Source organism: Portunus trituberculatus, chromosome 16 (assembly GCF_017591435.1).
Source record: "Portunus trituberculatus isolate SZX2019 chromosome 16, ASM1759143v1, whole genome shotgun sequence".
Taxonomy (NCBI): Eukaryota; Metazoa; Arthropoda; class Malacostraca; order Decapoda; family Portunidae; genus Portunus; species Portunus trituberculatus.
In genome coordinates this window covers 15,412,563-15,424,711 of record NC_059270.1, presented here as the reverse complement: position 1 = coordinate 15,424,711, position 12,149 = coordinate 15,412,563, and the positions used below count along the sequence as shown (strand labels likewise).

Below are 12,149 nucleotides of genomic sequence, written 5' to 3'. Positions count from 1 at the left end.
GCATCTTCCTGGAAAGCTAAAAGAACCACATGAACTCATGACTCTACAATGGATGAAATGGAAAGCCTTGTGGAAATGTGGTACATAAGTTTTGTGTGTGGTACAATGATGCGCACTTTGTTTACATTCCACAGGTTGCCGGTTAGTGTATTTCCCGTTTTACTCTCCCTCCCTTCATAAAGTTAAGATCATCAACATTATAAAGTTACGTACATACATACATTAGTGTACATTATAATGACTTAAATTATACTACCTAAATGTTTAACTTCATAATTTTTACTTTCATTAAACCTTTTACTGTATTATGATTCACTCTCGCTTTGGTTACTCTCAATGGAAGTTCAAATCAGGGGTTAAACTTGTTATAATCGGTTCGCTTAACGAAGTTTTGCTTAACTAAGTGTTTTAGAACGTAACCCCTTCATATAAGGGGTTATATATATATATATATATATATATATATATATATATATATATATATATATATATATATATATATATATATATATATACATACAGTCAGCAAAAGAAATTATATCACGTCAAATCTACTCTTAACTAAGAACATAAGGTATATAAGGGAGAATATAACACAAATACTGCTATATTTTGTTATTATTAATATTTTGTCATATTACCCTTCACTTTCAAGACAGCCGTAACCCTACTTGGCGTACTGTCAGACAGCTTTGTTAGAATATTCTAAAGTTGCGTCATCCATCAGTCCAGGAATTTGTCCGTAGAGCTTGAACGCCTTGCACTGAAAGTTACTAGTTCCTCTTTTTATTTCATACCACATATTTTCCCTGATATTTCAGTCTGGAATATTCCCTTGCCACCTTACGATGATCTACACAACATTAACTTTATTGTCAATGAACCCCCTTGCAGTTTTTAATGCAGCATATTACGGTAAAGAAATTAACCTATATGGCATCTCTATGGATTACGCCAAGCGTTTACGCACGAAAGATACCACTGCACTCAGTCACCACTCACCACCACGGCTCCAGGCTGTCTGGGTGGTCAGTGAGAGGAGGTACTTCTGGTTTTTCGCCTCCTTTTTCCTGACATCGTTCACTGTACAGAAGATATCGTTCACTGTTTTCCTCTTCCGCTGATCGTCATCACAACAGAATGGGTCCTAGCAAGCTGAGTATGGAAGAAAAGGGCATTGTGTTAGCCTTAGTTCGTGAAGGCTTAAGCTTAAGCAACAGAGAAATAGCAAGAAGAACAAAAAGATCTGAGAAAAATGTTCGCTGTGTGAAGAAAGCAGCCACTACACTGGGAACAGGTGCGACTCCGGCGAGGAAGAAGGGGACGGGGAGGAAACATAAAACACAGCCAAGAACGGACAACCTGCTCAAACGAGAAGTACAGAAAGACCCTTTCATTACAGCCAGGGAGTTAAAGAAACAGCATGCTGATGTCCTGGGAGATGTAGCAGTTAGGACAATTCAAAACCGGCTACAGAAAGATCTCAAACTGCCGTGTCGCCGAGCTGCTCACAAACCTCTCATGACAGAGAAGATGCGACAGCAGCGACTTGCTTTCTGCAGGAGATACGGACAGTGGACTTCAGAAGATTGGCGGTCTGTGCTGTTTAGCGATGAAAGTGCGTTCAAAACGATATCTAAAGGACAGATAAAAGTGAGACGTCCCATGGGTTCTGATCGCTATGACACTAAGTACACTGTAAAAACTGTGAAATTCCCAGCTGGTGTGATGGTGTGGGGTTGCTTCAGTGGTGAAAAGGGTAGTGGTGGATTATATTTTTTAGATAAGAATATGAACATGAATGGTGCCTTATATGTTGATGTTCTGAAAAATCACATGCTGCCATTTTATGAGAAACATGAGAACCCTCATTTCTTACAGGACGGTGCTCCATGCCATAGGGCAAAGTGTGTTAGAGAATGGTTGTCTGAGAAGAAAATTCAGTTGATTGAGTGGCCAGGACACAGTCCAGACTTAAATCCAATTGAAAATTTATGGAATGAAATAAAGCGAAAAGTTGGCAAGCTCCCTGTATCGAATGTTGATCTGTTACGTGACAAAATTAGCGCCATATGGAATGACATTGACTTAAGTTACTTCAGAAAATTGTCTGATAGTATGCCAAGTAGGGTTACGGCTGTCTTGAAAGTGAAGGGTAATATGACAAAATATTAATAACAACAAAATATAGCAGTATTTGTGTTTTATTCTCCCCTATATACCTTATATTCTTAGTTAAGAGTAGATTTGACATGATATCAACGGGTACAGCCATTTCTTTTGTGCTGACTGTATATATATATATATATATATACAGGCAACCCCCGCCTAACAAAGGGGTTACGTTCCTAAAAAACACTTCGTTAAGCGAACCGATTATAACAAGTTTAACCCCTGATTTGAACTTCCATTGAGAGTAAGCAAAGCGAGAGTGCATCATAGTACATTAAAAGGTTTAATGAAAGTAAAAATTATGAAGTTAAACATTTAGGTAGTTTAAGTCATTATAATGTACACTAATGTATGTATGTACGTAACTTTATAATGTTGATGATCTTAACTTTATGAAGGGAGGGAGAGTGAAACGAGAAATACACTAACCGGCAACCTGTGGAATGGTGGAATGTAAACAAAGTGTGCATCATGGTACCACATACAAAACTTATGTACCACATTTCCACAAGGCTTTCCATTTTATCCATTGTAGAGTCATGAGTTCCGGTGGTTCTTTTAGCTTTCAAAGAAGATGCGGTCTCACCAGCCTTCTTAATAGAGTCTGCTGACTTGAAAATAGTAGACAGTAGATGGAGTCAAGATGGTGGCGAGCAATGTTATTAGTCTTCTGGCCTCTCTTGTCTGTGAATAATACCCAGCTTCACTTCAAGAGTAAGACACTTCCTGGTCTTCTTAGGAACGTTAGGCCACATTGCAGGGCGTTTTGGTGGTAAGTTGAACTAGGGAAGATGAGCTGCTGGTGACGCTGTTATGTTTTGACTAGGGAGTGAGTGGTGTGCGTGATCTTGATCTTGATCTTGATGCTACAGGTAACGCAGAATTTCTTCTGAGTCAGGCCTTTGTATCGGCAGCGCCTGTGTTGTCCACGAGAGGCTTGATCTTGATCTTTATTCTACAGGTGTCTTAGGATTTCTCCTGAGGCAGGCCTTAGTACCAGCAGCTCCTGGTGTATTCAAAAGCCTGTCAGCTTGCATGATACGGTGGGGCTTTCAAATTTGGAAAAAATTACCTGGATAAAACTTCGTTAAAGCGAGTTTGGTGTTCGTTAAACGAGCAGATGGTAGTAAAATTAAACCTTCGTTGTAGTGAAATTTTGTTGTGTGAACCTTCGTTAAACGGGGGTTGCCTGTATATATATACAGGGTGTTTCACGAGTTGTGGTACTTACTCAGGGATGTGATAGTTTGGGTGATGCTGAGTAAAAAGTACTCCATACACATCTAATGGTTTTTGCTTTGTTTTATAAAAAATGGTAAATGAAAATTAAGTGTGGCGAGAGGTCGGGTATGTGTTGCGGGGACCGCTCTCTCAGGCGGGACACGACCCGTGTGGCGATATGCCTGTCTCTAGACTACATGGCAACTCAACGCAAAGGTCAGTGTCATGCCTGTGAGCAAAGTTTATTCCTCCACGATACATGCTGTAATATGACACTGATATTTGCGTTGAGCTGCCATGTAGTGTTTTGGGAGGGTGTTGGGTGAATAAAGTGCTGACATGGTCCACGATTATTTGCCATGATTGTACTGTATTCTAAATGCTAATGAAATTATTGAAACATTTTAGATGCAGCCTTTCTAAAGATTTCAATTCCCATAGTGTATACTTTCAATTAATGTTTATCTAGAGACAGGCATATCGCCACACGGGTTGTGTCCCGCCTGAGAGAGCGGTCCCTGCAACACATACCCGGCCGCTCGCTACACTTAATTTTCATTTACCATTTTTTATAAAACAAAGCAAAAACCATTATATGTGTATAGAGTATTTTTTACTCAGCATCACCCAAACTATCATATCCCTGACTAAGTACCACAACTCGTGAAACACCCTGTATATATATATATATATACATACATACATACACAGTAACACTCCGCTTAATGAACAGGATAGGGGGTATCAAAGCTGTTCGTAGAGCGAGAATTCATTAAGCTGACGTAATTTTCCCATAGGAAATAATGGAAATAGGGGGGGATGCGTTCTAGGCTGGTTCCCAACATACAACATGGGTTAGAAAGAAAATATTTATATATACGTTTGGCAGCATATTGGGCCACCGTGTACCACTACTTTTATGATGTCATATGAGTCATTGGAAGTTAGAGGAGCTATGTACAAATTCTCTCACATTCTCGCATTTATGTTCACAAAACAACATTTCTATTAGCTTTTACAAACTTTTCAAGAAAGGATTGTTTTGTAATGCATAAAGTGAAATCTTACATGGAATACCAAAAAATAAAGCAGAGATGAGGTGAGCCACAGACGAAGCGGGAGACTCGCGGCGACTCGGCCGCTTCTTCTTGTGACCCTTTTAGCCTGCATGTTGTCTTTTCCCATGATATTTGTTTCCATTCCTCTATTGCCTGTTATAATGGATATCATTTCTTAGTATTCATATATGCTCATACCATGAGAATAACTTCAACTCCATGGCACTGAGTGACAGTGAATTATTAATTAAATACCGCGGTATTTCATTAGTAATTCACTATCACGGAGTCAAGGTTATCCTCGTGGCATGAGCGTATATGAATACTAAGATATGATATCCATTATAGCAGGCAATAGAGGAGTGAAAACATAAACATCATGATGTGAAAGTAACATGCAAGCAAAAGGGTCACAAGAAGAACAAGAAGCGGCCGAGTGGCGGCCGCGAGTCTCCTGCTTCATCTGTAGTTCATCTCATCTCTGCTTTATTTTTTTGGTATTCCATGTAAGATTTCATTTTTTGCATTACAAAACAATCCTTTCTTGGGGGTTAGGTTTGTAAAAAGCTAATAGAAATGTTGTTTTGTGAACATAAATGCATATATAAGACAGTAACACCACCAGGAGACGTGGTGTTCCCAGCAACCTCAGAGCAACCTGAAAGCAACCTTGTCACCGTCCCTCCAAGCGTTCATAGGTGCCATTTCGCTTGAAGAGGCTGCTATGACGTTGTTAAAGAATCTTGGATCCAGCTCCAGGAGCGCTAGAGACAGAGGCGGGGAGCCAGCCAATCACAGCAAAGCTACTGCGTTCAGTCCCTCACCCGGCAAATTCAAACCCAGAAAATCCGCTAAAACGGATGTGGTTGTACGTTATGCGGATTTTTGGTTTAACTTTATATAGTACGTTAAACCGGAAATTCGTTAAACGAACGTTCGTTACTGTATATATATATATATATATATATATATATATATATATATATATATATATATATATATATATATATATATATACACACGCATACAATGGAGACTCAGTACTTGAACTTAATTTGTTCTAAATGGCTGTTCAAGTATTAAAAACTTTGACTATTGATACCTATAAATCAGGTAATTCGTTCTAATGTTAGCAAAAACCTCAAGTTTGTAAAAATTTTAATATTTTTTATTGTTTACAACTTTGATTTGCACATACCATAAGTGAAGGCTGGTGATTGATAACTTAGAAGAAAAAGGGAGGAGGAGGGAGGTAGCCGGAGGATGAGTCACCACCCACAAAAACATTATTGTAACTTTTCTCCTGATGTGATTCCTGTGAACCCATTAGTGGAGGGATGTGGCTCACTAACACTTGCACTCTAACTAAATTCCTTATTTTCACCACTAATAAGCCTCTTTGGTGCCATCATAAGTTTCTAAATGAAAAACTACTGACAAAACGCAGAAGAATGTTGTTTTTCCAAAGACACAGCAGGACTAGGGATGCGCACCGGCATCCGGTATTATGGTAATACTGGTATTACCAGTAATACAGTATCAGAATGGTACAGTAGCGGCTGTGAGAAGGGAGATGACAGAGCTTTGTATACGACCAAATGTGCAAATATTGGATTACCAAATATTTTCACCACTACAGTACCCGCAAAGAAAAAGCTCCCACATAAAACGCAAGTGAAATGTTCCCACACGATTTCATGTGTACTTAATGTTTGCGGTCCCAGCCATACGATTTGGGGGAGAAGCTTGTGGTTGCATGAGTCACACCATCCTTCCTCCATCCACTATTCGTCAACACCTCAAGCGCTAGGGTTCTTCCAGAGTCCGGTGAGAACGAATGTATGTTACCTTGCTCTCTCGTGGCTCCGCACACGAAACTTACATTAACTTTGGAGCCCTACCAAACGATCCCAGCTGATCACAATGGAGCGTAAGAAGCTCAACATGGAGGAGAAGGCCCGTGCTTTCAATCTATTGGAGCAAGGAATGCCTGGGAAACGTGTGGCAGAGGAACTGAGTGTGAACAGACGGTCCATTTACAGGATGAAAATAGAAGCAGCCAAGCTCGGACCCAACACCATACAGTAATACTCCGCTTAACAAATAGGATAGGGGGTGTCAAAACTGTTCGTAGAGCGAAAAATCATTAAGCGGAAGCAATTTTCCCATAGTAAATAATGGAAATAGGGGGGGATGCGTTCTGGGCTGGTCCCCAACATACCATATGGGTTGGGAAAAAAAAAAAATATATATATATATATATATATATATATATATATATATATATATATATATATATATATATATATATATGTATAAATACGTTTGGCAGCATATTGAGCCACCGGTGTACCACTACTTTTATGATGTCATATGAGTCATTGAAAGTTCGAGGAGCTACATACAAATTCTCTCACATTCTCGCATTTATGTTCACAAAGCAACATTTGTATTAGCTTTTTTACAAACCTTGCCCCCAAGAAAGGATTGTTTTGTAATGCATGAAGTGAAATCTTACATGGAATACCAAAAAATAAAGCAGAGATGAGATGAGTCACAGACGAAGCGGTAGACTCGCGGCGACTCGGCCGTTTCTTCTTCTTGTGACCCTTTTAGCCTGTGTGTTATTTTCATCATGATGTTTATGTTTTCACTCCTCTATTGCCTGCTATAATGGATATCATATCTTAGTATTCATATACGCTCATGCCATGAGGATAACCTTGACTCCTTGGCTCTGAGTGATAGTGAATTATTAATGAAATAGCGCGGTATTTCATTAGTAATTCACTATCACTCAGTGCCACGGAGTCAAGGTTATCCTCATGGCATGAGCGTATATGAATACTAAGATATGATATCCATTATAGCAGGCAATAGAGGAGTGAAAACATAAACATCATGATGAAAATAACACACAGGCTAAAAGGGTCACAAGAAGAAGAAGCGGCCGAGTGGCCGCGAGTCTCCCGCTTTGTCTGTGGCTCATCTCATCTCTGCTTTATTTTTTGGTATTCCATGTAAGATTTCACTTTATGCATTACAAAACAATCTTTTCTTGGGGGCAAGGTTTGTAAAAAAGCTAATACAAATGTTGTTTTGTGAACATAAATGCATATATAAGACAGTAACACTACCTGGAGAGGTGGTGTTCCCCGCAACCTCAAAGCAGCCTGATAACAACCTTGTCACCGTCCCTCCAAGCGTTCATGGATGTCATTTCGCTGCAAGAGGTTGCTCTGACGTTGTTAAAGAATCTTGGATCCAGCTCCAGGAGTGCTAGAGACCGAGGCGAGGAACCAGCCAATCACAGTGAAACTACCGCGTCGGTCCCTCACCCAGCAAATTCAAACCCAGAAAATTCGCTAAAACGGATATGGTTGCACGTTATGCAGACTTTTTGGTCAAACTGTATAGTATGTTAAACCGGAAATTCGTTAAACGAATGTTCGTTAAGCGGAGTATTACTGTACCAGCACGGAAACCAGGCTCTGGGGACAAGAGGAAGACTATTCCTAAGACTGACTGCATTCTAAATCGTGAAGTAAAGAAGAATCCATCCATAACGGCAGGAAAAATATAAAAAAATAACCACCCTGAGCTGTCAAAAAATGTCGCGATACGCACCATCCAACATCATCTGTGAAAGAAACTTAAACTTGCCTGTCGCCGTGCCGCCAAGAAACCTCAGCTCACGGAAAGGATGATGAAGAAAAGGATTGCATTTGCAAAGAAATACAAGGACTGACACCAAAACAGTGGAAAAAGGTGATGTGGAGTGACAAGAGCTCCAAAGTGGTGAGGAGACGCAATGATGTGTCCCTGTGCAATCCATGGTACACGATTAAGACTGTGAAACACCCGGAGAGTGTTATGGTGTGGGGGTGATTTAGTGGTGGAAAGGGCAGGGATGGACTGTATTTTCTCCCCAAAAATGTTACAATGAAGGCAAACAAATATATTGAGGTGCTGAGGGAATATTTGCTTGTTATGTGGGATATTCATGTGTGTGAATTTTTTATGCAAGATGGTGCCCCATCCAACAGGGCCAGAAGTGTGAAAAATTTCCTGGCAAACAATAATATTCCTCTGTTTGAGTGGCCTGGTAATTCCCCAGATCTTAACTCAGTAAAAAATTCCTGCAACCAGATAAAAAGATGAGATGGAAGAGTGTAGGCCCACCTCTATCCCAAAGCTGAAGGAGGGCCTAAAAATGTTGTACACTTAACCCTCGGCTGTTGCGCCCAATTGGGTCGAAATAGCCGCGCTATAGCTGAAAACGCGATAGCCGAATTGATCTTGGCAGTAAGGCGGTTTTGGCCAATGAGTGCTCAGATATTCCATGATGTCATGGCTGGGCGTGCGATAGCAGGCATCTGAGGTCGCGATGTGAAATTTTAGCAGCTTTTCATGGGTGCGTGATAGCAATAAAACGCGATAGCCGAAGTCACGTTAGCCGAGGGTTGACTGTAGGTTACTATGGAGGCCACATCCATGCCTGAAAGGCTTAAAATGGTGCTGAAAAACAAAGGGAATATGACTAAATACTAGATGTACACATAAGAATGTAATAAAACAAATGCAAGTTATACTTTTTTTCCATTTTTATCTAAAAAAATTAAGTTTGGAACTTCTCTGTTGCAGTGACTGTAATAAGCCTTTGGTGTTAAAGTAAGTTTATAAATGAAAGACTACAGATAGAATGCAGGAGAATGTTATTCTGATGACCGTGGCACCATAAGTCACAACTGGCGGAGGGGGAAGGGGACGCCAGGGAGCCTTTGTTTACAACCACATGTCTGGACATTTGATTATCAGATATTTCTTTGAGTATTAAATCATACTTTTGCATTCAAGTATTGAAAAGTTTGAGTATTTAGACGTTCAAGTATTGAGTCTCCACTGTATATATATAATTTCAGGTGCCACCAGCCAGCAGTCATCTTCATTGATGAAATAGATTCTCTCCTTACCCAGCGTTCGGACTCGGAACATGAAAGTTCAAGGCGCATTAAAACAGAATTCCTTGTTCAACTCGTAAGTTTGTATTGCATATTTTTTTTTTCTGTTCTTTCCAACAATTTTTGTTTTTTTGTAGCACTTAAGGATGACATCTAAAAAAATAAATAAAAGAAAGGAGCAGGTTTCAGTGCAGTGAAATATTGAAGAGATAACAGTATAATTGTCAAAATATGTTTTGTTTACTTTGTTCTGGTGCACTGCTATGCTATATATAATACATAATCTAACACCCATTCAGGATGGAGCTACAACAGATAATGAAGAAAGACTGTTAGTAGTGGGAGCAACTAATCGTCCTCAAGAACTAGATGAAGCTGCTCGAAGAAGACTAGTCAAGAAACTGTACATTCCTTTGCCAGATCATCAGGTAACTGTATTGCTTTTCCAATGTAAAAATGTTCTGCATGCTGTTTTTCCTCTGTTTTGTGTGGAAAACTGTATTTTCCCAATATCCTTCACACACTGCCTCATCCTGATCTTCTCTTTCATGTCCTCTTGTTCTTCCATCTTCTTCCCTCAACAGCACCAGGTCTTCTTTGTCTATCTTTTCAATATCATTTACTATCTTATACATTGTTATTAGGATTCTGCATTCTCTTCTGTCTGTAAGGTTGGCAGTCCCATTTCTTTCAGTCATTCTTCATATGTGAGGTCCTTTAATTCTGGCACCATCTTTGTAGTAATCTTCTTTATCCTTTCCAATTTTCTTATATCCTCTTTTAGAGCTCAGAGACCATACCACTGCTGCACATTCCAGCCTTGGGCGTATCATGCTTACAGGTTGAACCTCCCAAATCCGGACTATGGAAAATTCCAAACTATAGCTGGTCCCCAAAACACCCTCTATATACTTACCCTGCATTATACAAGTGTAGCTGTAACATTGTTTTGATATATGATAGTTGTACATGAAAATATACATGCAGAAGTATATAGAAAAACACGTTGTTGTAAATTAAGTTCAGCATGGAAAATTTTTGCCTGCGCCATTATCACCTCGCCAGACACAGGGACGTTACCAGCGCACTGAAGCTTAAACCTCTGTATGAGAGCACTGTCTAAATCACTGTTTTTACCTTCCTTAAGTGTTCTACGAACCTCCATGTTCCTCTTGCTCTCACACTCACTGTAAAACTTGAGAAGTTGATTCTTCTGCTTTTTTATATCATAGACAGTTGATGAGCCAATGTTGTATTGTTGGCATAGGCTCCGCACTGAAACACCTTTATCTAGCTTCCTCAATAGGTCCACTTTCTGTTGCACTGATATTGTCATATGTTTGCGCTTTTTCTTTGGTTCACACATAACACTATCACTTCCTGGTTGCTTGGAAGCCATGTTTAGGGGCAAATATTACAGAAAAAAAGGTGGTGCTTGCAATGAGCGGCAGCGTGGTACTGATCCAAATTTGATCCAGAATGCCCGGGCTCCAAAACACAGTACAGCGCCGCCGCGTCCTAGCGGTGGTCCGGCAAATTACTCCGGCAAATTCAAAAATTCCAGCAAACAAAAATTTTGCCGGATTACAGGTGTTGCCGGATGAAAGAATACCGGATCAAGGAGGTTCAACCTGTACTATGATTTTTTTTCATCATATCTTTATCCATGTAATGAAATGCCACACTTATATTAGTCAACATTTTATATGATCGTCAAAATATCTTGCTTATGTGTTTATCAGGGCTCAGATTTTCTTGTATGAGCTTTTTCCTCTTTAGTCTTCATTATTTGTTCCTCTCCCATCAAATAGTTCCATACTGGTCTTTTACTCTTTCCTGGTTCCATTTTGTGGCATCTCTTGGCATTAAACTCCAATTCTCTCTCTCTCTCTCTCTCTCTCTCTCTCTCTCTCTCTCTCTCTCTCTCTCTCTCTCTCTCTCTCTCTCTCTCTCTCTCTCTCTCTCTCTCTCTCTCTCTCTCTCTCTAATTTCCACTTTTTGCTCCTTTCATAGATCTTGTTTAAATCTTCCTGCAACAGCAGACAGTCCTCTCTGGTTTTGATAACTCTTAGCAGCTTTGCATCATCAGCAAATAAGTTTATATAACTGTTTATCTCAGTGTGAATGTCGTTTGCATAAACTTGAAACATAATGGGGGCTAACACTGACCCTTGTGGCACTCCACTAGTTACTTGACCCCAAGATGAGTATGTATCTCAGATCACAGTTTTCATTTCCTTATCCTTCAAATAATCTCTTGTCCATTCAAGCAAGGTTCCACATAGTCCTCCTATATTCACTAGTTTCCAAAGAAGTCTTCCGTAGGGGACTTTATCAAAAGCCTTTTTAATGTCCAGGTATACTCTGTCAACCCATCCATCTCTATTTTCAAGTCCTGCAATAACTCGAGTAGAAGCTTAATAAGTTTGATACACATGACTGCCCTGTCCTGAACCCAAATTGTCTGTTCAATATGACTTCCTCCTCTTCTAGAAATTTAACCAATTTTTCTCTGATAATTATTTCACATAACTTCCCTACAAGACTTGTAAGTGACACTGGTCTGTAGTTTAGTGGTTCAGTTGCCTTTCCTTCTTTAAATATCGGTATTACGTTCGCTCTCTTCCAATCTAGTGGAACTTTCCCTTCATTTATTGAACTTTTAATTACAGTAGAGCCTCAACTTTCGCGCGAAAGTGAAAACCGCAAAAGTGGGGGCATTGACCTTATGGAAAAA

At 39.7% G+C, this 12,149-nt stretch overlaps 1 protein-coding gene across 1 annotated transcript in view; it reads left to right on the top strand.

The window, feature by feature from the left end:
* The window catches only part of LOC123504432 (fidgetin-like protein 1), a 63,644-nt gene that overhangs the window by 26,829 nt on the left and 24,666 nt on the right, over positions 1-12,149 (top strand). The window contains exons 7-8 of the mRNA XM_045254943.1: positions 9,374-9,488; positions 9,712-9,840. Coding sequence (XP_045110878.1) covers positions 9,374-9,488; positions 9,712-9,840 — 244 coding nt within the window. The remainder of the gene's footprint in view (positions 1-9,373; positions 9,489-9,711; positions 9,841-12,149) is intronic.